This window comes from Acanthaster planci, linkage group LG02, assembly GCF_054643075.1.
Source record: "Acanthaster planci isolate LZ-2023a linkage group LG02, COTS_SCS, whole genome shotgun sequence".
Classification (NCBI taxonomy): domain Eukaryota; kingdom Metazoa; phylum Echinodermata; class Asteroidea; order Valvatida; family Acanthasteridae; genus Acanthaster; species Acanthaster planci.
In genome coordinates, this window is record NC_141778.1 from 9,795,491 (window position 1) to 9,822,956 (window position 27,466).

General features: G+C 42.0%; 2 protein-coding genes across 2 annotated transcripts; one reads left to right on the top strand and one right to left on the bottom strand.

The window, feature by feature from the left end:
• The first annotated feature begins 130 nt into the window (after positions 1–130).
• Positions 131–11,248, top strand: bysl (bystin like). Its single transcript, XM_022250579.2, has 10 exons — positions 131–402; positions 2,655–2,740; positions 2,891–2,999; positions 7,285–7,417; positions 7,647–7,786; positions 7,978–8,075; positions 8,336–8,414; positions 8,599–8,664; positions 8,848–9,056; positions 9,770–11,248. The coding sequence occupies exons 1-10, from the start codon at positions 253–255 to the stop codon at positions 9,978–9,980; spliced, it is 1,281 nt and encodes a 426-aa protein (XP_022106271.2). The 5' UTR covers positions 131–252; the 3' UTR covers positions 9,981–11,248.
• LOC110987648 (uncharacterized) lies at positions 11,244–27,466 on the bottom strand. Its single transcript, XM_022250554.2, has 12 exons — positions 27,178–27,466; positions 23,804–24,095; positions 23,168–23,332; positions 22,783–22,887; positions 21,869–22,069; positions 21,439–21,643; positions 20,411–20,597; positions 19,963–20,129; positions 17,551–17,631; positions 14,712–17,380; positions 14,323–14,420; positions 11,244–13,792 (listed from the first exon to the last, which is right to left on the bottom strand). Exons 1-12 carry the CDS (start codon positions 27,195–27,197, stop codon positions 13,261–13,263), a joined length of 4,722 nt encoding a protein of 1,573 aa, XP_022106246.2. The 5' UTR covers positions 27,198–27,466; the 3' UTR covers positions 11,244–13,260.

Genomic DNA, 27,466 nt, shown 5'->3' on the forward strand with positions numbered 1-27,466 from the left:
CAGGATAGGGACTTTCCAACCGGAAATTCTAATTTTTGGAAATAGATGACGCACACCCTCTACACAGTAGTGAACAAAGATTGTATAGCGCCGCCCAGCGGCGCTGTACAATCTTTGGTAGTGAAGTCGGCAACTCTTAACCTTTGACCTCGCACATGGTTTTTCTTATGGTTTATGGCGATCAATGGGCGAAGCTAGTAGTATACGGTACATGTAAGTAGTGAAGCTCGTGTGACTTTCAAATTCAGGAGAATGGGCAAGTCAAAGAAGGGAAAGTCAGCAAAGTTAGGGGGTGATCCCGTCTCAAGATCAGCGGCACTTGCAGAACAGATCCTGGAAAACAAGGCTGTCCGGTGGAAAGAAAGAGTAAAAGAAAGACAGAGACAGGACGAAGATGAAACGGTACAAATGGAAATTGGAATTAATGTAACTGATATGACCGATGTGAAGTTAGTTCTCGTTTGACTTTCGACATTGAGTGTTTAACAAGTACATGTAGGCCTACATGGAGTAACTGTTTCAGTGTTTGATACTCAATATTGCATATGTAATCGTTTGACATTCGGGATGCCCTAGAAATGATGGAGTGCAAAAATGACAAGAAGAAAAAAAACTGCGCCATGCACAACCTGACAACATCATGTCCATTCACTTGACATGCATGGCACATCATGGTGTATAATATGAGCTTATGCCATTTCACAATGATGTATACTAAACACACAAATCTCTCTCACAGAAGCAACCCAGGGCATGGGGTTTTGGGGGTCAAACAAGCCCTCGATTTTCATGTGCATGATATGTACATGTACAGGTAAGTTATGGTCTGTACACAATAATCACAACGGCAAGTATGGTCTCCGTTTACGGAGACTATCCACAGAAACAGAGAAGTCTCCTAATTTGAGGGTCGGCGCGCCTAAAATATTTTTTGTTCAAAGCGGTCTCCCAATAAGGAGACTATTCGCAAATTCAGAGAGAGTCTCTGAGTCAGTGCATGCACCTCTAGTACTGATGACAGCCATGGCACTAGTACTACAGTATTTGTTTGAAAGAGGGTCAATTTTATACATGTACTTGTGGTTTTCATTGAGACTGAGTCAACTGAAAGAATATCAAGCCTATCATGCCTAAGCCCAGGGTCTAAACTTATTTTCACATTGGTTCTGCACATTGTAGAGACCCTGCTGCCTCCAGAGTTCCTTACCTTTTGCACCCTACATGTATAATACGGGAAAAAGTCTACCTTTTTGAAACAACTTACATGTACATGTACCTACATGACCTACTCTTTAGTATCAGACAAAAATGTGGTCAGAGCTTTGGATTTCACTTCACCAAATGTTAAACTGTTATTTATTAAACTGTTATACCCCCAGAACTATGGGGTTTCATGTCCGCTGTGCTCTTTTGTGGGAGCAATGCTGACGTCGAGCCCCACAGTTCTGGGAGTATAAGTTAGCCCTAGGCCTCCATGTACAGTGTGAATGTACATGTATATGTAAGTTTATAAAATTTAAGTCATTAGCCTTCAAAATAAGTAGTAAATCTCTAACTTTACTTTTCTTTTTTTGCAACAATCTTTCACAATTTGAAAGAAAAAGCAATTGCCTGATCAGTGCTGACATACATGTAGCTGAAATGGTTGATAAATCATGCAGTAAGAATTGTACTGACCATCATAACCACATTGACTGATTGCGCAATGATCGACTGATGAGGGAAAGTATTGAAGCATGTCCTAAGAAAACACTTCAAATATATTGTCTGTCTTTGTGCACAGAGCGATATGTACATGAACAGGTACGTGTATATGAAACAGGTACATGTACATGCATGTATGTAGAAAGATAACTTTAAATGTTTGATGAAGGAACAAAAATTAAAAGTTTGGGGAAAATACAGCTAAGAAAGACGCTATGGCACCACTCATGTAGAGATGCAAAGCACATCGCATGGCAGTGAGGTGATTGCAAAGTTCTGAGTAATATACATGTACTTTGCCATCACAAATGTTTAAGCAGAGCCAGGGAAGAAGTTCATGCCATTCATTTCATTATCATTTAATACCACTAATATTCATATTATATTATGAGACATGATTTTTGTTTTGTAAAAATGAGACAAGTCGATGTTGGTCGACAACAAACAAGCATGGCCTAGTAGTCTAGACTCTGGAACAGTACATAGAGATGCAGAGATATGAAGGAGGTTTCAATCCCACCCAGGGAATAGAAAGCTTGCAATGATGGAAGAATACACATACATGTACGTGAACCTGCACAGGTGGTGAGGCAGTGAAAGATAAAGAGGATGGTCAAGTGCAAACAGGGGAAAAGCTATACCTGTACCTGTGGGAGGCTAAGAGATGGGTGGAAGAACGCATAGGGACACCCTTTTTTGGCTTTCGAAAGCCTCATCTCCACTCCCTTACAAATGTTTCTCCGTACACTAACCACTCACCGCAACAGTACGCACCCATTTACTTGCTTTGAATTGATCTTCAAATTGGTGCAAAAAAAAAACCCCAACAGAATAGGGGAAAAAGAGGCGGGGAGGGAGTTTATACATGTAAGTAAAATCTTTCCATCAGTTGTTATTTGAACAAAGTGGTATTAACTTGACTTTTATTCATCTGATTTTTGCCCTGGCAGTTTGTTGATGAGAAACTGTCCCGTAAGATCTTAGAGCAAGCTCGCCTCCAACAGGAAGAACTTGAGATTGAACATGGAGCATCAAGGTAGTACACTGTATATATGTATATCAACAAATTTAATAGGATGTAAATTTAGTCAGCACTTGATGTTTTTTATTTGCAAGGCATTGCCAATTGCGACACGCCATTTACATGTAGAGATGGACTTTGATTCCTTACATTGTTTTGTGACAGGAGTGAGAAAAGGCCCATCACAAGTCTGGGTCCGAGCAAAGTGGAGCAGTCAGATGATGAAGAAGAAAAAGACCTTACTGAGCATGAAGATAAATACTATGAGGACATTGTAAGTGAACAAAATTGGATTTAGCTTAACAGAGAGAAGATGGCAGAGTACCACTTCTACATGTGAAGTAATTTTTGCAGTTAAATGTGGAGGGATCCTTCATGCTTTACTACAGATGTACATGTACACAATATCTGACATTTCAGATTTAGTTATTCCTTTGAACAGGGAGGTTTGTCAAAGCTTACATATACAGGTAATGTTGGAAACTTGGCAGAGAAAATGTTACAATAGGAAAAACTGGGGGGGGAAAAATGAAATATTAACTCCAGCTTTTCAAGTTGGATTAGATGATTTACGACCCCTACATGTACATGTAGCTGGGATTGAGGGATTTTCCTCAGATCATCCTAAAGTTAACAAAAATACATTGTTGGCGAGCTGCAAAGCAAATGCGAGCCTATGTAATACCAATTTCTGTCTTCTGTCCGGCCGTCCGTCCATACGTTGGTGCGTCCATCCGTCCGTCCGGCTGTCCTCAAATGTTAAAGTTGTATGTTAAAGTATGCAGGTCCATAGGTGTTTAAATGTGAAACTGAGTGCTTGTTTGCTTCCTCTTGGAATTCCATCAGTGTGTACATAGTCTTATATAGCATTAATGCTTAGAAACTTATGAATTTAATGAAAAAGTTATAAAAGTTGATTGTTAATGTTTTAAGTTGTACATTGTGTACTAACCCTGTAGTACATACATGTACATATGTACTGAGCACTCCTCTATTGTACATGTACTTGCATATATACATGTATAGACAGTGTTTAGACTCATACAAATGTACATGTACATGTACATGGTGTATGTACAGTGTGGGAAAATTGTAAGGAATGGGGGGGGACTCCAAGTGACAGATTAATAAAATGCTGGATAAGGTTGGCGTAATGGTTGGGCTGGATAAGTGGGATGATGGGACAGCCAGAGTAAGAAGTGAAGGGGATGATGGGGAGGGGGCAGAGTAAAAAATGGATGGGATGATAGGGAGGGGGTGGAGTAGGAGATGGATAGGATGATGGGAGGGGTGGAGTAGGAGATGGATAGGATGATGGGGAGGGGGAAGAGTAAGAAATGGATAGGATGATGGGGAGGGGGTGGAGTAGGAGATGGATAGGATGATGGGGAGGGGAAGAGTAAGAAATGGATAGGATGATGGGAGGGGTGGAGTAGGAGATGGATAGGATGATGGGGAGGGGGAAGAGTAAGAAATGGATAGGATGATGGGGAGGGGGTGGAGTAGGAGATGGATAGGATGATGGGGAGGGGGCAGAGTAGCAGATGGATAGGATGATGGGGAGGGGTGGGAGTAGGAGATGGATAGGATGATGGGGAGGGGGTGGAGTAGGAGATGGATAGGATGATGGGGAGGGGGTGGAGTAGGAGATGGATAGGATGATGGGGAGGGGGTGGAGTAGGAGATGGATAGGATGATGGGGAGGGATTGGAGTAGGAGATGGATAGGATGATGGGGAGGGGGTGGAGTAGGAGATGGATAGGATGATGGGGAGGGGTGGAGTAGGAGATGGATAGGATGATGGGGAGGGAGTGGAGTAGGAGATGGATAGGATGATGGGGAGGGGTGGAGTAGGAGATGGATAGGATGATGGGGAGGGAGTGGAGTAGGAGATGGATAGGATGATGGGGAGGGGGAAGAGTAGGAGATGGATAGGATTATGGGGAGGGGGGCAGAGTAGGAGATGGATAGGATGATGGGGAGGGGTGGAGTAGGAGATGGATAGGATTATGGGGAGGGGGCAGAGTAGGAGATGGATAGGATGATGGGGAGGGGTGGAGTAGGAGATGGATAGGATGATGGGGAAGGGGAAGAGTAGGAGATGGATAGGATGATGGGGAGGGGGTGGAGTAGGAGATGGATAGGATGATGGGGAGGGGGTGGAGTAGGAGATGGATAGGATGATGGGGAGGGGGAAGAGTAGGAGATGGATAGGATGATGGGGAGGGGGTGGAGTAGGAGATGGATAGGATGATGGGGAGGGAGTGGAGTAGGAGATGGATAGGATGATGGGGAGGGGGTGGAGTAGGAGATGGATAGGATGATGGGGAGGGGTGGAGTAGGAGATGGATAGGATGATGGGGAGGGAGTGGAGTAGGAGATGGATAGGATGATGGGGAGGGGTGGAGTAGGAGATGGATAGGATGATGGGGAGGGAGTGGAGTAGGAGATGGATAGGATGATGGGGAGGGGGAAGAGTAAGAAATGGATAGGATGATGGGAGGGGTGGAGTAGGAGATGGATAGGATTATGGGGAGGGGGTGGAGTAGGAGATGGATAGGATGATGGGGAGGGGGTGGAGTAAGAGATGGATAGGATGATGGGGAGGGGGTGGAGAAGGAGATGAATAGGATGATGGGGAGGGGGCAGAGTAGGAGATGAATAGGATGATGGGAGGGGTGGAGTAGGAGATGGATAGGATGATGGGGAGGGGGTGGAGTAGGAGATGGATAGGATGATGGGGGAGGGGGTGGAGTAGGAGATGGATAGGATGATGGGGAGGGGGTGGAGTAGGAGATGGATAGGATGATGGGGAGGGGGCAGAGTAGGAGATGAATAGGATGATGGGGAGGGGGTGGAGTAGGAGATGAATAGGATGATGGGGAGGGGGCAGAGTAGGAGATGAATAGGATGATGGGGAGGGGGCAGAGTAGGAGATGGATAGGATGATGGGGAGGGGGCAGAGTAGGAGATGGATAGGATGAAGGGGAGGGGGTGGAGTAGGAGATGGATAGCATGATGGGGAGGGGGAAGAGTAGGAGATGAATAGGATGATGGGGAGGGGGTGGAGTAGGAGATGAATAGGATGATGGGGAGGGGGTGGAGTAGGAGATGGATAGGATGATGGGGAGGGGCAGAGTAGGAGATGGATAGGATGATGGGGAGGGGGTGGAGTAGGAGATGGATAGGATGATGGGAGGGATGGAGTAGGAGATGGATAGGATGATGGGGAGGGGGAAGAGTAGGAGATGAATAGGATGATGGGGAGGGGGTGGAGTAGGAGATGGATAGGATGATGGGGAGGGGATGGAGTAGGAGATGGATAGGATGATGGGGAGGGGGAAGAGTAGGAGATGGATAGGATGATGGGGAGGGGGTGGAGTAGGAGATGGATAGGATGATGGGGGGGCATAGTAGGAGATGGATAGGATGATGGGGAGGGGTGGAGTAGGAGATGGATAGGATGATGGGGAGGGGTGGAGTAGGAGATGGATAGGATGATGGGGAGGGGTGGAGTAGGAGATGGATAGAATGATGGGGAGGGGAAGAGTAGGAGATGGATAGGATGATGGGGAGGGGTGGAGTAGGAGATGGATAGGATGATGGGGAGGGGGAAGAGTAGGAGATGGATAGGATGATGGGGAGGGGGTGGAGTAGGAGATGGATAGGATGATGGGGAGGGGTGGAGTAGGAGATGGATAGGATGATGGGGAGGGGTGGAGTAGGAGATGGATAGGATGATGGGGAGGGGGTGGAGTAGGAGATGGATAGGATGATGGGGAGGGGGCAGAGTAGGAGGTGGATAGGATGATGGGAAGGGGGTGGAGTAGGAGATGGATTGGATTATGGGGGGGGGCATAGTAGGAGATGGATAGGATGATGGGGAGGGGGAAGAGTAGGAGATGGATAGGATGATGGGGAGGGGTGGAGTAGGAGATGGATAGGATTATGGGGGGGGGCGTAGTTGGAGATGGATAGGATGATGGGGAGGGGGCGGAGTAGGAGATGGATAGGATGACTGTACTACATGTACATGTAGCTAGACCACAAAGGCATTCGTCTCTCCTGTAAAGAACTGTGAAGCCTTTGTACCCCTACAGTATCTCCCTCGTTGGTGGTCTTTGTTAATTTACTTTTAAATGGCAGGCGCCTTTCAACACACAGTCTGCACACAGCACCAATTGGGTTTTTTTCTCCTAGAGTATAATGAACTTTATGGCTAAGGCGGATAAAATATTTTGTACATCTGTGTTGCAGTCACATGTCAACCAATCTTGTAAAAAATTTGGATAAAGCTTGGTTAGTATACACCTGTTATTTAGTAACCATATATGTATAACTTGGATGACTCTTAACTTAAGCTGTTGTTTCAGGAAAGAAATTCAAAATCATAACAAGAAACAAGCCATGGCGGCTTTGCCGTTTTAGTTATTACATGTATGATGTGATGATTGACAAGCTGGTTCATTTACAAGACTCTCCTTATCTTTTGCATGAAATTTCAGCGTCTTTGCCTTGTCACTCTGATAAACAAGGGTGATTGTTTTGACTGTTTGCAGGAAATTAATGTGGATGATGAGCGGGCCTTGGAGAGATTCATGGCTCCGAATGCTCCTGCTAGAAGGACCCTTGCGGACATCATCATGGAGAAACTCACTGAGAAACAAACAGAAGTTGCCTCACAGATGACAGGTGAGTGCTACCAGCTCAACTACGTATGAAGGGAGCAAGGTACTTTGTTGCCCTTGCACTTGGGTAACTTCAAGCGTCAACAAAATTCACAAAAGACCTCTTGTGTCTGGTTTCACTCTAAGGAATCAGAATTCCAAGCTTTGTGTTCAAATAGTACTGCATAAATGTTTATCAAATCGACATAATTTCTTCCTAAGTTAACCTGATATTTCTCTCTTACTCTCAACAGAGAGTGGACAAATTGTACCTGAACTGGATGAGAGAGTCACACAGGTGTATAAGGGTGTTGGTCAGATTCTGTCGAGATATCGCAGCGGCAAGCTACCAAAGGCACTCAAGGTACTCCCCTCGCTCAGACTGTGGGAACAGGTTAGTGGCAGTAATAAATTAGTTGTGTGTGAAAGACAGAAATAGTGATGAGGAAGGTTTGTTTAGAAGAATAGGGAGGCTGCCAATTTTTATACGAGAGCTCACAAGTTGATCAACCTCATTTTTTACTTAAATTTGACATTCTGACAATGTCTAATGCCCAGACCATTGTTTGGAATGTTTGCTTCCAGATTTTGTACATTACAGAGCCTGACAAATGGACGGCTGCTGCCATGTACCAAGCAACCAGGATATTCACCAGCAACTTGAATGCCAAAATGGCCCAGAGGTAAGAAGGCCTGACCGTGGGTCGGCTTTGATTTGCACATCCAGTCATCAGTTTATGCACAATTTCGTGTAGTACTGCTGAAAAGTTGATGCACTTTTCAATTTGCTGTTCCTCAATTTATGTGCTGTTCATTTATTGTCATTATAGTGTGAAATGGAATCTGAAATCTGGCATAATTTTGATTACTCTTGGTTGTTAAGAGTCTCGTAGGGGATGCTTCAAAACTTCTTTCATAAACAGGTTTTTTTCTTTTGTGACAGATTTTTCAACTTAATTCTGTATCCAAGAGTGAGAGATGACATTGCAGAGTTCAAAAGGCTCAACTTCCACTTGTACATGGTAAAATCGGGATCATTTTTTAGTTCAGTGGAAAGTGAAATTTTTTTGAAAAACTGAAACTACCTTTTCAGTGTTTTTCCTAAGGTGTATGTATGTTTTTATGGCATTTTTGTCATGTGAGTGGTGTCATGGGGGTTTATGCTTTTGGTAATTTGCTTTTTTTTCCTTTGAAACTCCAAATCAGGCTTTGAAGAAAGCGCTCTTCAAGCCAGCTGCGTTCTTCAAAGGAATAATCCTGCCCTTGTGTGAGGTAATCTCTCCTTCATTTTAATCAACATTAGAATAAACTTCAGTTCTCTTGTTGATAACCACGTACATGTACATGAAGCTTGGTCAGTTCTATTTAAAACCCTTGCAGAATGTTAGATTTAATGACAATTCTCCACGTTTACAGCAGTGGCACTTTACTTAAACTAATGTTTTTGTTTTCTAGTGTGGAACTTGCACCTTGCGAGAGGCCATCATCATTGGAAGTATCTTGGCAAAGACAAGCATCCCTGTCTTGCACTCAAGTGCAGCACTCCTCAAGATTGCTGAGATGGACTACAATGGAGCCAACAGCATTTTCCTAAGGACGCTTCTGGATAAGAAATATGCATTACCTTATAGGGTGGTCGATGCCGTGGTCTATCATTTCATCAGGTACGTGCATTGCATGAAACTCAAAGTCTGCCAGATTTTTTTTACATTTTGATGTGCCCAGCCACTGGTAACCGGCATGCTGCTTTGACTGTGGAAAACAATGAGAATATTCCAATCTATACAAGACCTTGTACAGTGTTTTTTCAATTTTCCAATGCCGCAAGTGTGAAATGAAATTTAGAAAATCAGCTGATCCGAGGAAAAGTTGCATGCCTGTTGTGAGTTTTCAAAACACTGGAGTGCAGAATCCAATTTCATGGCACTGCTAAACAGTCACCAGAAAGTTATGATTACTATAGCAGTAAATGTTGCTAACTATTTCATGGTGTTGTTATGGTAACAGTTGTGCGCCTATAGAGATTTATAATGTAAGCAGTATAAATTTGCCTTTGAGATGCATAACCATGCCTTTTGCTGTGCCAACATCTTGCCACTTTCCATGAATGACAACCAGTGTTGTGGTCGAGATCATTACCAGACCTTTCACAAGACCAGACACAAGACTATGCACATAACCATTTACAAGACCTTGTAAATGAGAGGTCTTGTGTTGGTCTTGTGATGGTCTCAAAAACAATGATGATGAAAAATGTGCTTAGCGACACCATGAAATTGGTCCCAGATTTTTACTGACAATCAAATTGAGAGCTATCCTTTTTCATACAGTCACTCTGTCTCCAAGTTTTGAAATATTTACTTTTTCTTTGTCGTAGATTCCAGCTTGACAAACGAGAGCTACCTGTGCTATGGCACCAGAGCCTTCTGACGTTTGTCCAAAGATACAAGGAAGATCTCTCCAAAGAACAAAAAGAGGCACTGCTAGACCTCCTGCGGGCCCACTCACATGAGGGCATCACCCCTGAGGTACGAAGGGAACTCTTACATTCAAAGTCGCGTGACACCGAGGAGCCAATGGCATCGTAGAGCGGGTCGACTCTCACCAGAAAGTTGGAGGTTGGAAATACAAAGTTGTGACATGAACCAACAGTACAGAAAGAAAGTAAAACATCAGGTTGTAGGTGTGTCTGTGATATATCAGGAAGTTTAAAACCAAGCCTTAAAAATGCCATCTGGTTACCAATGGAGCTTGGATGGCCAGTTCAAATTAACCACTTGCTGCTGGGGTACCCCATTTCGAGCATCATGGGTTTATACACAGAGCCGGGGTGCCCGAAATGGAACAAAAGAGCTGGTCCGTGCTGGGACTTGCTGCTGGGAATTGCCTTCATTTTTCGGCTTGCATTTTTCGAAGGTAATCTGTCACTGTTTTCAAACAGTATACAGCTGTTTTGGGCATAGCACGCCAAAAACAGTGGATAGATGTAAGTGCTCCAGGGCCCATTAGTTAGGGACACAGCACTGCTGCGTGCTAATCCAGCCACGTTTGAAAAGACGCCACTCACATTTACTGGGGGACAAACTTAAGGAAATTATGCAACACCTCGCAATTCTGGGCTCTCTTTACAGGGCGGTAGGCCTGGTTGAAATACTCAGGAGTCAATGCAGGTTACCTATCGGCTTAGAGTAGCCACCAAACAGTCATTCGTGTGGGTGTAAATGTCCATTAAATGAAATGATGAAATTTTTAAAGGAATTTCGAAAACTGAAAATCTTGAAAATCTCCCATATGTGTGCACTGCATTTTTAAAAACACCTGGTAGCATGCGGTTAACAGAGGCACAGAGCAGAAAGTGCGATTTCATGTGCCCATTGTATTCTGCTGGGCACAAAATAGGCCATGATCAGGTGGAATTAAAAGTCACACGATCCTTCTGGAAGCAGTCCAGTCTTAAAAGCTCTTCCATGCACAGGACATTTGGGAATCCAACCAAGAACCAACTGGTCTGCAGACTTTCCAAGCCGTTCCCATTGGATTACTGAAGTCTTGTAAGTTTTCGACGTATGCATCGGTATCCATAGTGATCAATAAATGGACACTTGTCCAGAGATTTGATTCTCTTGTACACTACGCATAGATTCCTATTCATTCTGTAAAAAATAGATAAAGGACAAACAGACTGTCGGTCACTGGACCTCTCTGATGATAATCTGCAACTTATCAATTTTTGGGACATATATTTTATCAGTGTATAGCGTACATGCACAATGACTTGTAATTGTTCATACATTGTAAACGTCAGCAACAGGAACAAAATAAAGACAATGAAGTCAAAACTTTGGACAAACTTGAACTCTTCACAGGAAACTGATCTCTTTGCCTCTTCATTTACTTGATATTTCTGTTTTCCTAAAAATGCACACTTTTAATACTGAACTAAAATAGCTAAATATAAATTAACTGCTGGCCAAATACTAATCAGAGCATTGCTCCTTTGGGATGAGTGCGTCTTCATGACCAACTAGAAGGTCTTATCACACCATTGAATGCTGCATCTCTTTGACAGTGAAAAGTAGTTTCAAAGGTGGATTCTGATTGGCTAGAAAGCAGAAATGAAACAAGCATATTACTAACAATTTACAATGGCATTATTCCTTAACCTTCCACAGTATCCAATTCCACATCTTGCAACTGTCGTTTATAGAACCCATAAACGCTCTTGATGCACTATTTAAAAAGTAGCCATTCGATTTTAAGTTTTAAGAATTAAATTGCTTATTCATAGCAGACGCCTATTTACAGATCTAAATCTTACATTTTATCAAAAAATATTAATTTCCATAATTCTGTGTTCAATTATCTTCTCCAATCAGCTGTTTTAAAAATGAACTTTTTCTTAAATTTAAATATTTAAACTTTCATGAGCTACAAATTTATTCCTTATTAATTTAAAGAGAGAAATTGCATCTTAGTATTATGATTCAGCCTCAATGCCCAATAATTTACATAAAACAGGATCTTTATAGCAGAACATAAAAAAAGCAGGGGAGAATTTTTCGTGCTGGACATAAGCATCTTCAAGTTGACAATAGGAACATCTAGAACATGTACACGTAATTGTCAATATTTCAAGAAACCCCCTGTATTGAAGATTTGTTTCAGTTTTGCCAAATTCGAAAAACTTGGCCAGACTACAGTGTACATCTGAACATGTTGTTTCCACATTTCATGTACATGTATGTATGTGTACATCTGCAAAACATAAAAAAAGCAGGGGAGAACTTTTTCGCACTGAATCTAGGCATATTCAAATTGACAATTGGAGCATCTACAACATGCACATGTACAAAACTGTAATTGTCAATATTTCAAGAAAGGCCTGTATTTAAGGTTTTTTCAGTTTTGGCAAAGTTTGAAACAGTGTACATTGGAACATTTTATTTCCACATAAGAAGACCTGTATACATCTGTTTGTCTTACCACAAGTGTACAGAATTTGTTCATTTATATCAACTGATAGAAGACTGAGCAAGTAGGGCTTTAATGGGAGTCTGATGTTTGAAGTTTGACAAATGTATGATGCATGTGACTTATGGCATAGGAAACCTGTCAAACATGAGCAGGTCTTCAGAAGTACTGAAGTACACTCTCTTTAAAAAAGCATAAAGCAGAGATTTAAACTCAACGTCATGGGAATTATTCTTCATATCAAGTTTTTTTGCTTTACAGTAGCACAAATGACTCACGCAGTGATTTCAAGGCACAAATAAATGTCTGCCAAACAATGACAGAAATTCTTAAAGCTCAATTTAAGGCACCTTTTCATTGTCTAAAATAGCTTTATGATAGTGTGCAGTAATTCTACAAGACGACATGTATAAAGCTTCAGTGATGGAAGTACATGTACATGCACATCCAAGAAGTTTTTGATAGTGGGTTATTTCATGAAAGATTCAAGCATTGTACCTGTTACTCGTGATGACATTAAAATTATAAGCGAGCTATCTACATACAGTTTACATCAGTATTTTGCAGATGGGTAACTTTATCACATCCCAACATTTTAAGAAACTGGTACAATAACTGGTTTGCCTACATTAAAATGCAGACTAATTTTGAAGATGAATACTTAATGATGTTCAACTCATACTTTTATCTGCATGTCTAATCCCATTTTAATATCATGCGGAATTCAAAATGGAATTTTATCTATTAAAGAAAATGTATCAAAAAGACGTCATGTATGAAAAGTTTTCAAAAATATTTCCTGTTTAGCATTCAAAATTCAAATGCAAAATTAAAACACTTCCTACTGTTTTGCCTCAAATTCTAATTTACAAAGCAAATGCAAAGTGTTTAGCCACCTTAAGGTACATATGATCCTGTCTCCAATATCTCTTTCACTTCGGCCAAAATATTGGATGGTATTGAATTATCTCTCTCCATATTAATTGTCAGTATTACACTGTTATCTTTCACCAGTTGAGCTAGGGCATTTCCTGCTCTCTCCCCCAGCCCGTTCCCCTCAATATTTAACTCCTCAAGCCTTTCATGGTCCATCACTGCTTGTGTCATCATTACGCAACTGGTGTCACTCAGGCGGGCATACTCGGCGCTGAACGTCACCAGGGTCTTGTTGACCTTCAAGCCCTGGTTGATGGACTCCCAGGCAGTTGCCGACAGAGTGTTCTCGCTGATGTTGAGGTTGCGCAGCTGCGTGTCCAGGGACAGGAGTCTGCCCAGCTCGCCCGCCGCCTCGTCACCCATGGCGGTGTTGCCCAGGTCAAAGTGGGTCAGCTTGAGGGCACTGTCTGGGCTCGTGGCAGTGTTGTGCCCCTCGATGAGGGATTGGATGACAGTGGCCACACCCGAGTCGCCCAAGGGGTTGCCTCGTAACCTGCAGGTGGGATACAATGGTTATCACTTGTAATCAATCACAAAGGAATGACTTATGCTCTTGCTCAGTACAACTTGTATTATCTGTAGCAATAGATCACTCTCAGTGTGTCTTTCCTGCTCAACGGTCTATCACAATTGGGAAGACGAGCTCTAGATAAGACAGTATTGGATGTGACCCCACTGTTTCCAGATCTAATTTAGCACCACATGAAGCTCCAGGCTTAAATTTCGAAGACATAATAGTTAATATTGCTCAATGACTTTTCAAAACAACAAAAATTTATTTCAAACATCTCAGCTGATGTCAACAAAAAGGAAGGAAATCGACATGTACCTTAGGGTCAAGTCCTTGATTCACAATTTGGATTCCAAAATCAAGGGTTGGAAGTCAACACCAGTAAATTTCTTCAATCATTCCAAATTGAGTTGGGAAGATATCAACATTTCTTAGAAAGCAACACTAAAGTAATGACTGAATTTTGTTTCACATTCCAACTCAATCCAAATGTGCATCAATCACAGACTTACAGCAGGTATTCCAGGTTCCGATACTTGCGAGACTTCAGTGCCTTTGCCAGTCTTGATGTTTTACTTTCGTCAAGATTTTTATCGTTGAGATTTAGGACCTGTGGTTGCAAAACAGAGACATGTATTTCAGTATACCAAAACAGAACGCACTTTCAGAACAAAGTTTAAAGAGTACATGTATCCTCCTTCAAAGGCTGCAAAGTGGTGTTTTGTTTCATTCTCAAACTGTAAATTTGCCAACCCCCCCAATCTTTGTTACCAGTGAGGATCGCCTGACTGAAGCTACAAAGAAAATATTGGTGGAATCCAAAGTCACTGTGGTATCATAAAGATGATGACATGTACATTTGAAATCTTTATGACTGCTTATGGGGAGTACATGAACTTACTCTGTAATCCTTCTCAAGCCCTGCAGCGATGGAACTGGTGTCAGAGAAAGATGACCGAGATGACAAACTGCCATCATCTGGCTTCTCCTCCGTGTCTTTATTCTCATTGACTTTATCTTCAACTTCATCCATCTTTGTTTCTACCTCCTGTTCAGAGGGACCTGTTTCTCTATCTGATGGACTGATCTCTTGCTCTTTATCTTCCCATGTTTTCTCTACTTCATCTTTCCTCTCTTCCTCTGGTCCCTCATCTTCAGATTTTTCCATGTCACCATCTTTGGTCTGAGAGACATCAGCATCCTCTTTCCCAAGCGAGGCAGTTTCCTCCTTTCCTTTGCGTTCGTCTCTTTCAGGCTGCATCTTGGATTCCTCTTGAAGTTCTGAAGCTCTTGCTAATTCTTCCTCAAGTGCCATAGGAACAGCTCCTGTCTCTGCATCCTCTTCAGCTTTTATGATCTCCACTTTTTCATCTTCTTTGTCATCTTTGGAATCAGAATCACGTGTTTCAAATGTGTCGTTAGCTTTTACCCCCGGTGGGTTGAGAAAAGGCATTTCCTTCATGTTGTCAGTTTTCACAATTTCGTCTTTATGTTCTGCCTCGTTATCATCTTCGGAATCAGAAGGCCCAAACATATCGTTAGCTTTGACCTCCACTTTGTTGGGAGGTGACATTTCACCTGTCTCCTCCGCATGAGGTTCTGGAGAACTTGGCCTTGCTTCCTGCTCAGTATGGTCTTCTTCTTTGCTTTCTTCCACTGTCTTTTGGGCTTCTTTTGTCCGTTTACTCTCATCACTGTCTTCAGAATCAGATGCACCAAAGAAACCTTTAACAGCACTCTCCATCTTGTCAAGCCATCCTTTTTCTTCCTCCTGCTTGTCTTCTGGCGTTGATGCCTCCTCGTCTGATTTCTTCACTTCTTCCATGGTTTTCTTCTCATCACCTTCATCTTCAGAATCTGACGATCTGAAGAGACCTTTTACTTTGCTTTCCATCTTGTCAAGCCATCCTTTCTCTTCCTCCTTTTCCTCTTTGGGCGGAGTGTCAGGTTCTTTCTTATCTTCTGTCTCTTGATGTTGATTTTCTGCTTCTTCAGCTCTTCCAGATTTCTCATGTTCTTCAATATTCTCAGGTTGTGGGTCCTTGGCCTCTTCTGGCTTTTGGTCTTTGACAGATGTCTCTTCGTCCATATTGTTTTCAGCATTTTCAGATTTGGTTTTCCTCTTCCTTTTTTTCTTCTTTTTGTTTTCCCTGTCCTCATCTGATTCAGAGTCAGAATCAGATGAAGTGAATTTATCCTTCAGTCTCTCAAAGAAGGACTTCTTTTTCTCTGAGTTGCTATCACTCTCAGTTTTACTGTTTTCGTCTTTATCGAATGTGGAAGGAGTTCCCTTGGTTTCTCGCTTCTTTTTCTTCTGCCTTTCTTCTGAATCAGAATCGGATGAACTTGAATCTGAGGATGTAAATGCATCTTTTATTTTATCTGCCAATTTTTCAAAAATTGATTTGTCTTCCCCATCTTCCTGTTCACCTTTTTGTCTATCTCTATCTTCCATGTCCCTTTCTTTGGTGACGTCATCTTCTTTTTCGTCATCTTTCCCATTGTCATCTGGAGAGGATGGTCTCTTTGTATCCATTTCTGCTTGTTTTGTGGTAACCTCTTCTTCTGAATGACTTTGGTCTTGCTCATCACCAGCTGCCTCCTGAACATCATTCTCAGATGCTGGTGGAGAAGGCAATGGCTTCTCTTCTTGGTTATCAAGGTCTATTTCAGATGTTTGTGGGGAAGATGATCGTCTCTCCTCCAAATTATCAAGGCCTTCCTCAGCATTAGATCCAATAGTCTCATCTCTCTTTTCAGCAACAGAAGTACCTCTGTCATCCGTAGAGGGCTCCTCAGTTTTGATATCTTGTTTTACTTCCTCCTCTATACCCCCTTCATCTTCTCTGATAGATGTAGTGAGCTCTTCAGTTTTGGTCTCTTGCTTTACTCCATTGTCACGTTTCTTTTCCACATCCCCTTCATCCTCTGAAGAGAATTCCGAACTTGAAGCATCAGCTTCCTTGATGTCCCTTTTCTCCTGCTGATCATTCTCATCTTCAGAGGAGCTTGAACTTGATGACGATGATAAAACCACATTGTCTCCGTCGCTATCACTGCTAGAGTCGCTGTCGTCATTTCTTGAACTTTGATGCTCATCCGTAGTTTGTTGACTGGGTTCAGCAGTTGGTGGACTTTCATTGTGCTCTTCTGGTATGTCCTCTGGCTCGACTTCATTGTCGTCATTTCTTGAACTTTGATGCTCATCTTCAGTTTGTTGACTGGGTTCAGCAGTTGGTGGACTTTCATTGTGCTCTTCTGGTATGTCCTCTGGCTCGACTTCATTGTCGTCATTTGTCTCGCCCTTGACGGGTTCCTCCTCAGAAATTTCACCCAGAGCATCCTCATCTTCTGCCACTCCTTGCGCAAGGATTTCTTCTGCGGCTTCCTTGTCTTCATCTTGCATCTCCTTGTCCAACTCCTTCTCATCTTCTTTCTCATGGTGGGAGTCTGCCTCAAAGTCAGAGTCTGCTCCATAATCGGCCTCCTCAGGTTGTTTCTGCTCAATGTCTGACTCAGGACCAGAGAAAAAATGATCTGACCTCCTGTCCTCCTCTTTTGGAGTCTCTCCTAGACCAAAAAACGGACACTCAGCATTTTAAAGGGAAACTGATAAGGCTCATACACTTATCTCTCACACATAAATGATGAAATTTACAATAACAAATACAAATCAACGTGAAACGAAAGGTAAAACAGTTTTGGTTTCTTTTTGAAGTTCACGAAAGAAAGCAACAGACCTTTTTCAGAGGCTACAACTTCCTTGTCATCTTCATCTTCAAAATCATCGTCATCGTAGGCCCCTGCCTCGGCATCAACGGCTGGTATTAAGGGAGAGGGATTAGAAGGGATTAGGGGTGGTCATGCAATCATGCAACTAGCAGGTGGCACAACTGAAACAATCATATCAGTTGACTCCAAGTTCACTCTGAGACTCTATGCACCTGTCAGTCTGTAACTAAATGTATTAACAATTTTTTGCCTTGATGTCTAAAGGTGCTTACAATCATTATTTGTACATTCAAGGACTGTTTTTCTTGCTCAACATGTCCCAATGTACTAGTGTGAAGAGAAGCAAAGGATTTATTCCATGTCAGTTGGTTGCTGTCAAAATATACTTCACTCACTTTTATCACTCATATTGTACTCATCTCACTCTGTGCCAAATAAGGATATACATGTACATATCCATGCAACTACCACAAAATCTTGAAATCCAGGTCCGACAAGCATGCAGTTGAAAATCCCTCAAATCATGCAAATTTATAACAGTGGATGAACAAAAACCCTGAACTCTATCATGCTTCACAAGTCTAGTGCAAATTTGAAACTACTTTTAAAACTCAAAGTGGCTGTGAAGGTAAAGGTCAAAGGGTGAGAGGTTAGGGTTAGTGAGATCTTTTAAACACAGGCAAGTTCCCATGCAGTGTCTCTCAATGAAGAAAAAAGCGAAGAGAAATTCAAGAGATGTATTCTTGATGCTAATACTGTATTTATTACAGCTACTCAGAGAAAGTACACTTTTATGGATGTCATTCAGAGGATATTTCTACTGAGAGGAAAGGTGATGAGGTGTAAGAACTGTCCAAGAGGCAAGAATTACAGTAATGTACTGCATGTATTTGGAAGTTTGCTATGTATCATTTCAAATGCTTTGTGTCTTTCGGACAAACTAATTTTTATCTTCAGAGGAAATAATGCTGACTGACCATCTTTGTAAGAAACATATTTTCCCTGAAAAAACTTCAACACAATTAAATCAACTCAAGACCCTGTATTGACAACTGAGGTACATGTATTAACGATGCAAACTTACATACTGATATCCCCCCCCAAAAAAAAAAGTTCAAAATACTCACTGGATCAATTCATTGTGATGCAAAACAATTACCCCCCAACACAACTCCTGCACACGCACACCCAACATGCACACATCTTTTTTATAAGTTCATAAAAATTCTGTACTTTTACATTTTACTCTGAATGACAAACATGTTTACCGAACAAATACATAATTACCAGGGCTCTGAATTACAGGAATTGCAACATTCATGTACAACAATAAATCAACAGTTTTTAATCATTTCACGTCAATGCAAAGATAATCACTCACGAACTACACTGTATTTACTGATATAGACACCCTGTGATACAGAATATGCTGGTGTCGCACAACCCCTCGACAAAAAGAGGGGAATCTGTTGGGAGTGACTTCTGAAAGAGTGAAAAATACAATCCAAATTTCTGGAATCAACGAAAAATGGACTGCCAAGTTTAGTATAGCCGCATACTACTCTGTGCCAAACAGTGACAATAAACAAGTTGATGATGAATGTGACTTCAGATGGAGTAAGCTCCTATGACTAAGTAAGCTATCTCAGTCCCTCCCCTATTTCTCTTCAATCAAGGGGCTTCGTGGTGTAGCTTTTAAGAGCTGTAATGAAAGCTAGAGGGTAGATCCTCGCTCACACTGGTATCACTGCCATACAACAGACTCTGTCTCTCTGCATCGTCTGATTCCTCTCCATCACTTTGTATTCGCAAACTCTCCTCAATACTTTGCCCTTGATTTCTCTCACCATCCAATTCATCATTCCCTCCTACTTTCCCTTCTTTAACTTGTTCTCTGTCCCTTATGAAATTCTCAGAATCAGCCTTGTCTTTTTGGCTTTGGTGATTGCTAGCAGAGTCAACATCACTCAAACCCTCGGTGAAGTCCCCAGTGCAGTTGCTTTCTAAAGAATTTGAGCAGCCACTGGTTTTGCCAGATTTACCCTGACTATGACCATTTCCACCATATGCCTGAGGTATTTCCTTATTGAAGGTCAAGCGTCCACTTTCACTTTCTTTCTGTCTATCATCCCTATTGACTTTTGAAATCTTCCTTGAGGTTACCGATAGAGATCTTCCTCCCTTTTTTTCCTGACTGTGTTTTAAGGTGTTGCTCGCTGTTGCCATTAACGTCTTTCTTGGACACACTAGAAGTCCACGTTTGAGACCTGCGCCTTTATTGTCATCTCTGCCCCCTTGACCCTTAGAACCCTTTGTGCCCTTGACCAATCGGGGCGCATTCCCCAGTCCTTTAGCTCTGTTCTGACCATGAAAACTCTGACGCCCCCTCCCCACCCCCTGCACCACTCCTTGTCTCTCACCTTCTGCTTGCTCCCCCTGGTCTCGGGTATCGGGAGGCGGAGGATCACTTTGTGTCCCCTGGCTCTCCAAGACTGGTTCTGGCTCTGGTTCTGGTTTGGGTTCCTCGGTCTGGGTGTCCTTATATCGTTGACGCTCCCTACGAGCCAACTCAGCTTCGACCATGCACCTGCAACGAAACAGACAGGTGTACTGTTTTTATCTAAGTTTTCAGATACTTTAACCCAGTTTGTGTGGTGTCACATTTCACCTTTTGTAACCCCCCAAAGCTAGTCTGAATCCCAAGAGGCACACCATGAGAATCACATTTGCCACTTTAAGCTCTATAACAAATCACTACATCACTATCTCGTCATCAACACTTCTTTCATTTGTTCAAGGGATCTTTATCTAAAGTTTCAGAACTCATTCTATCGTATTACAATCGCATTCCAATCTTCAAATCTTTACCTGTAACAAGGAGAGCCCCCGTCCACTCTGCCAAATTTGAAGTGGCCCTTACGTCCTCCAAGCATCACCCCAGGACCGTATTTGTACTCACAACAGGCACTCAGACGTAAGACTTGGATTGAATTGACGAAGAACGTCAGGCTGAATGGGTACCCACGGTGACGGCGTGAGGTAAAGACAAGATCAACTAGTAATGGAAACAGGTAGGGGCAAAAGAAAATGGTGACCCTCGACAATAATTCATTGCCTTCTTCCCAGTGACTCTCATAGTTACATGAAGCAGTAATGCAATACTGACCAGACACAAAAGTAACAGGGCGAACAATGATAAAGAATTGCTTTGTTTCAGTTCATTTGAACGGGTTGTGACTTGAATCCAAACCGAACGTTTTGTGATAGTCTCATTGGGCCTTATGATGGTCTTAACCCCTTCGTGCCGGTAATTCTTTTGACTGTGACTGCTGGGCTGTGTTATGCCCTGAATGGAGGGCTTTGTCCATCAGCAGGCCCCATTGAACCAGCAGCTGCATGGTGAATAGACTGTATGTGTGGTATGCACTAATCCTCACACAAAGCCGCGGCTGTCAACGGTTCCCGGTGCGAAGGGGTTAAGAGGTCTTCACTGCAGCACTGATATAAGATTTGAAATTGTCGCATGCTTGTGTTTTGTCCCCATATACAGCAAGGTATGAGACGGAGAGAACCCCCCCTGCTTTGTGTTGGTCATTGTCTCGCAGGAATCTGGGGAATTCCTTTCAGACATCTTGGGGGATGTGTTAAGTAACAATAGTCTGGAATGTGTATAGGGATTGGACATGTTGGGGGGTACCCCTCGGTCTCATTTCTTGCTGGGTATATTTGTCCCCTCTTACAATGCTTACTGTTTAACTTGGAGTGTGGTGACCACAGCAGAACAAACTCTATAAGCAGGCCATAATTAAGGCACCACTTGTTTCATAATAATGCATCCTGTGAAGCTCTGCAAGTTTCATCCTGTTATGGAGCAGCACTTAAAAAAAGAAGCTTACTTCCTGGTTCGACTAGTCCATGGAACACCACCAGGTTCTCCCCGCCACAGTGTTGTTGATTGATGATGATCTCGTCACGTTTGTCCTGCCGTTCGTACTGCAGCTTCAGGTTGTTTCCGCGGTAACGGATAGTGACATCGCACAAGGTCTGTTGCTGGGTGGGATGCGGATAGGCCGGCTCCTTCCGATGCAAAGACAGCGAACCCTGAAGAACAATGAATTAATAAATTAATTCCAGCAAACATAAGAAAATAACTAGTCTATGAGTTGTCTAGTCTGAAGACAGTCCAGCAATTCTTTTGAAGCAAACTTACAAGATACAATGCCAACAGGTTCTGACTCACACAAAACAACTTGCCAGAGCATCATTTTTTGCATGTATTGAAATACTCCAAGATACACGCTGATGCAAGGTTCGCCGTCACCATACCTTGTTAGACTTTGGTCGAAGTCTTCGTCCATCTCTCGTAATCACACCCCTTGTTGTCCCCCTTGGGCTCTTTTTGAATCCTTGAGGGGTACGGGGAGGGGGTCTGGGATCACGCGTCAGGTCAATCTTGTAAGGTGAGTTGCTTTGCTTCTCCTCGGGTGTCATGTTGACAGTGATGTCATTTAGAGCGTAGGGATCAAGCTAAAATGAAATAACAGTCAGGTGTAATGGAGCCATCATTTTAAAGTGACAAGAATTGTCCACTGCTTAATGTCAAAGCTTTTGGCAACAAATGAATTTCTAAAAGGTAACAAAGGTTGTTAAAATTTGAACGATTCTTATATTTTGACATGAATGTAATTTGCCTCGGTAGGGATGACCAAATTAGAAGCAAATGGGCACAAATTAGAAAATCCAACCATCCAGTTTGTAAGTGATTTTGTCATACACAAGCACGCACCACTGATTACAACTCTCATTGGACAGATATTCAATTTGTGCATTAACTTTCAGTTCCAAGATTCCACGTAACTCTGTGTACAGTGAACATGGTTCAAATTGAAGGGACATCACACTTAGGAATTGGATAGACACAAACACTACGATTACACGTAGCTTGGACAAGTAAGAATTTGTTGTTGCATTTTTAATTTGCCTCTCAGAATATCAACTTTATGAGGTTCCAAATATAAAAAATCTCTTAAATAAAAGCCTTCTCACACTGAACGATATGCAAAGTTTCTTTTCAGATGATTTAAAGCTAGGTCATGTCCAAACCAACTGACAATGGCTCAGAGTAATACATGTGTCTATGTGATGTGGCTGCAGCCAGCAAGCCAGTGGCATACATAGGCATGTGTGGTATTTTAAGTCACAGCCATAATATTGGGCACAGTCTATAGTCTCTCTTTTACCTCCCGGAGATTGTGAGAGTCCACTTCATCAGTGCCGTCATCTGAGCTCCCCCAGGCCTGGTCCCGATGAATAGGGAAACCTTCCTTGTCAACATATATTGCACTCTGACAAAATGACAAAATTTGGATTTACGTTTAACTACTGCTCTGCCATTCAAGTGGTGTCTAAATAACCTGGCTACATGTACGTACATGTACATGTAGTAGGTTACTAGTTTCTAAGAGAGAACATTAAAATATTTTACACCAGTTGGTATACAACATTCAAGATGAACACACAGAAAGAAACCCTGTACATACATGAACATTTAGCTTATTAGAGCCCAAAAGCTGCTTACAAAGTGAACAAAACCAAAGAGACTCAGAACACTGGTGAAATCTGCACCTTTTTCTTAGCTGATCCTGAGCGTTTGGACGGGGCTGTGGATGGGCGGTGACCAGTTACCACCGATCGAGGTCGCTCTTGCTTGGCAGACTTTGGACGTCCTGAAGGGGCTCGTGGTGACAGGTATGGAGTGATGTCCTCGTCACCTTTTCGCCCTCTGGAACTCTGAAAAAGTCAAACAGGAGTATATGCCAACTTATATGGGTACAAAGAAACAAAATACATTGTATATCTACATGTACATGTATATTGACTAAAAATGCCTGGAATCATACATGTACATGTATATTGACTAAAAATGCCTGGAATCATACATGTACATGTATTTAGTGGGTACCTTCATTCTTCTGGAAGAGGGCTTGTGGCGGGCGGGTCTGATGTGCCCCTCTTGACATGGCGGTTTTGAGCAAGTGTACATGTACATGCCTCATTTATTGCATTATTACATTGTACATGTAGTAAACTACCATCATATGAAATGCTACCACAATGTGACCACATACAAGAGCTTACTTCTTTGTTAGTTTATCAGTTTTCAAGAATTATTTTGTCTTCATGATGCACACAGGGCTTTTGGCAATCCCAGGTCATCACTGCCCTTCAATATTCAAAAGGAGCTACTGTACATAGACGTACCTTGACCCTCTGGACAAGCTCCACCTTAGCAATCTCCTCCAGTTTCCGTTTGATTTCTGCCTGCCGACTGCGTTCCATGTCTAGCGCTTTGTGCACAATAGCCTGCGCCATCAAATCCCGTACATGCTTCTGGTGTTCCTTCCTTGCCATGTTCAGGCGGAAGGTGTTCTCCGTGACAATTTCTCCATTGCGTGTGATGAGGCCGGACCGCCGCAGGTGTCGGCGCATGCGTGTGTTGTTGAAGTAGCCAACCAGGTGCTTGTCCTGGAGGCTATTGTAAGTGGCCAATGGGCTGTTCAGAGAAACAAAGGAAATAACATCAATTTAGGGGTCTGCAACCAAGTGTAAGGGTCTTGTTAGAATCTGACAGTGATTTCCAAAGGCTGTGTGGTTTGCCCATTCAGAGTCATCATTGGTCATAGTTCAAGAACTGGTCAACTATAAAAAGCTAAGACATGGACTGTGTGTATTCCAAGCTGAAACGACATTGTCTCTGACCAGAAATTCCCAGAGAAGTTTCTCGAGTGACTTCAGTAACATTAGACAATCAATGGTCTCAACAGTACATAACAACAGTATTTAAATCCTGCCACATCAGACACTTTAGAAGCTTCACTTAATTTGGGTCACTGTAGGAGTTCCATTAAAGGCCATTACAAAAGAATAATTTTCCCAGACTGACATTTTGACCACGTGAAGATGAGGTTCAAGTTTCTGCAAAGGTTTTAACATGTAAAGGTACATACTGTACATGTGTTGGTATCATATTTTAAAGAAATATTTGAGGAAAATGAAATGAAACCCGTCCCTAACCAAAAATTGATTCCCTACTTGTACATATATACACGCATAGGTACTGATCCCTCAATTTTTCCTACAATCAGACAGAGAAATACATGTACAGTACATTGTATGTAAAAGGAGTGTACATGTACATGTATTTAAGATGGATTGTGTGCATTGCAAGATACATGTATACATGTACATCCGTTACACACTGTGGCAAAACCCTCACAGGTCTGAGAGGGCACATCATTACAGGAGGCCTCATAAAAGTACATGTACATGTATACATGTATGATTTCATCACCGCAAAATTTTGCTTCTGCATCATGCAGGCATTAAAGCAAATATCATGAGGTATAAGTTTGTGCCAACTTTTTAAAAATTACTGTGAATGCAGTTTTTTACATACATGCACATGTACATACAAGTAAAAGAAGCTGTCACGTTTGCTAGAAACAGCTACATGTACATGTATGTATGTACACATGTACGTACATGTACTGGTACATACAGTACAAATGTACATGTACATACATGTACAAGTATACATGTACAAGCACACTGAGTGGGATGAACTGGAAATACATGTACATGTAATATACATGTACAGTACATGTACATAAGTACTAATGTACATACTGGAAAGCTCCATGGCATACATGTACATGTACATGTAAGTAATATTTATTGGTACTCAGATTAGGGTAGAATTCACTTACGTTAAATGAAAAGTTTCAATAGCCAACAGTTAAATACATGTACCGGTAAACCCCTCCTTCCTCCATGGTCCAACTGGGTTTGAAAAATGCCAACATTTGCCATATGCCTGTACATGTAAATAAGGGTAATTCCAGATACAGGGGTCCAAAAGTGTGACATTTTCGTGTCCCTGATGTGTCTGCATTACCTTTGTTATTTGACATGAAAATTTAAAATACATGTATCACCGCAACTGATTTCAATACACATGTGGCGGGTTCATGTAATCTGAATTAATGAATCATTCTTGGAAATTAGAAAACGTGTTCTAAACTTACAAAATACTGACTGACCAAAAGACAGATTGCAACAGATGGATGAAGGGATAATAGACAAACCAAAAGACTAACAGATTTGCCCAGACAGACATACTGAGACAGACAACCAGACCATGGAGCATACATGTACTGCACATCGCAACCACCACATTAGAGATACATGTAGGCATTTATTAATTTCTTAAAATCATTATACAGACTGATGTACATGTCAAAGTTTAAACTATGGTTAAAAGACACCATGTGATGCCCTCAAATTGCCTGATGCATTTCCTCTAAAATCTAAAAATTCCACTATTCTTCAGTAACCGATTCACACAAACAGTTCTGTAACTTCATGTACATGTACACGTAGATGCTAAATATTTACATGTATGCAATATACATGTATCAAGACATACATGTATATGGTGGGTGTTGCAAGTCTATAGGCTGACATGTCCGACTCACAAATTGCATGCCATATTCAAAAGGACATATGCATGGCAGGGGCAGATCTATGCATGTTTGCAAGCATCTTGTACCTTCAATCAAAAATAAGTGGAATTGTGACAATCAATACTGAAAAATTAACAAACTGCTTGAGGCAAGGCTACCATCCTGAGTAACAGCAGCTGTGTGCAGGTTGGAGCTTAATTCTACATGTACATTGTACATACTGTACATTGTACATGTATACATGTATGTGCATGTACAGACACGATTTTGTGTGTGTAAATGCACTACACTGAATAATATAGTGTCAGAAAGAAATTGACATCTGAGTAAGAATGTGATTGCCACAAATATTCTCACAATCTGTTCCTTTTGGGTGACTTACATGTAAATAAATTCAAACGGTGGTATTAAGGTACATACACCTGACCTGCCAACCTTGCCGTACTCCTTCCTGAGGTCAGGCATTACCACACAACAGATTAAAATTAAAATGTATTTGAAATGAGCCTTCAGTTCATTTAAATGATTAATCTATTGTGCGGTAATGCCTGACCTCAGGAAGGAGTAGGGCATGTTGGCAATGGTTGGCGGGTCTGATGCACATGTACACATACGTGTATAATCTGCACTTGATCATTACCATGATTACATGTACATGAATGCAGCCAATCGGTTTTCGTTTTATACAGAATGTGTGAGTATATTGATTGCAAACGGCCTATTCGTAGCAGGTAAACTGTTGAGAAATTTTGGTGAAATATGCCAATGAATGATACCGATGCCTTACATCGTTGAAAACCGGTCAAATAACATGTACATAAATTACAACGCACGTTTCAGCAGTCAGAGATTCAGTTACATGTATATTCAGTCCAGAACTTCTGGACATGACCATGATGACACACGTGCGCTATTGCTACCCATGCTGCGATGCGAGTAGCCCCACTAGTGTGTCACGGATCACTCAAATCGGGAGTGATCCGTGCCACAGTAGTGGGGCTACCATGCGAGCTGCGTGGACTCGCCATACATGCTGGCAATGCAGTTTCAACAATCCGACAATTTACGATTACTTTTTTTCCAGTTTCTACCTCCATGGAAAAAAAAACCTACCCAGAATCGACGTGTGACATTCTCGGATGAAAACCAATGGGGAATTTAAAGACGAAACACGATCACTCTCTCCTCATCTCTTCAAAGACGCAGACGTCTACTATCTCTTTTTAAAGATCTTTCTCGCCATACATGTAGAAGAATAACAGGTGGATTATGTTTTGATTATCTCGTCGTCAAGGTGGTCACGTGACATGTTTTCAAGCAAATATAAAACAAGAGATTTGCTCTCTTGTAATGCTGTGCTTTTATTGACTTCTTTTAGAAACATGACTTGTCACTAGTAGTT

What these genes read in the sequence shown, in the direction of transcription:
- bysl (XM_022250579.2), top strand. Translation starts at nt 253, where the DNA reads ATGGGCAAGTCAAAGAAGGGAAAGTCAGCAAAGTTAGGGGGTGATCCC. An exon ending in ATTGAACATGGAGCATCAAG is followed by an intron (nt 2,741 to 2,890) that starts GTAGTACACTGT and finishes GTTTTGTGACAG; the next exon opens with GAGTGAGAAAAGGCCCATCA. An exon ending in AGTTGCCTCACAGATGACAG is followed by an intron (nt 7,418 to 7,646) that starts GTGAGTGCTACC and finishes TACTCTCAACAG; the next exon opens with AGAGTGGACAAATTGTACCT.
- LOC110987648 (XM_022250554.2), bottom strand. Translation starts at nt 27,197, where the DNA reads ATGTCACACGTCGATTCTGG. An exon ending in ATGTCACACGTCGATTCTGG is followed by an intron (nt 24,096 to 27,177) that starts GTAGGTTTTTTT and finishes TTCTCTGAACAG; the next exon opens with CCCATTGGCCACTTACAATA. An exon ending in GGGGGCTCTCCTTGTTACAG is followed by an intron (nt 20,130 to 20,410) that starts GTAAAGATTTGA and finishes GTTTCGTTGCAG; the next exon opens with GTGCATGGTCGAAGCTGAGT.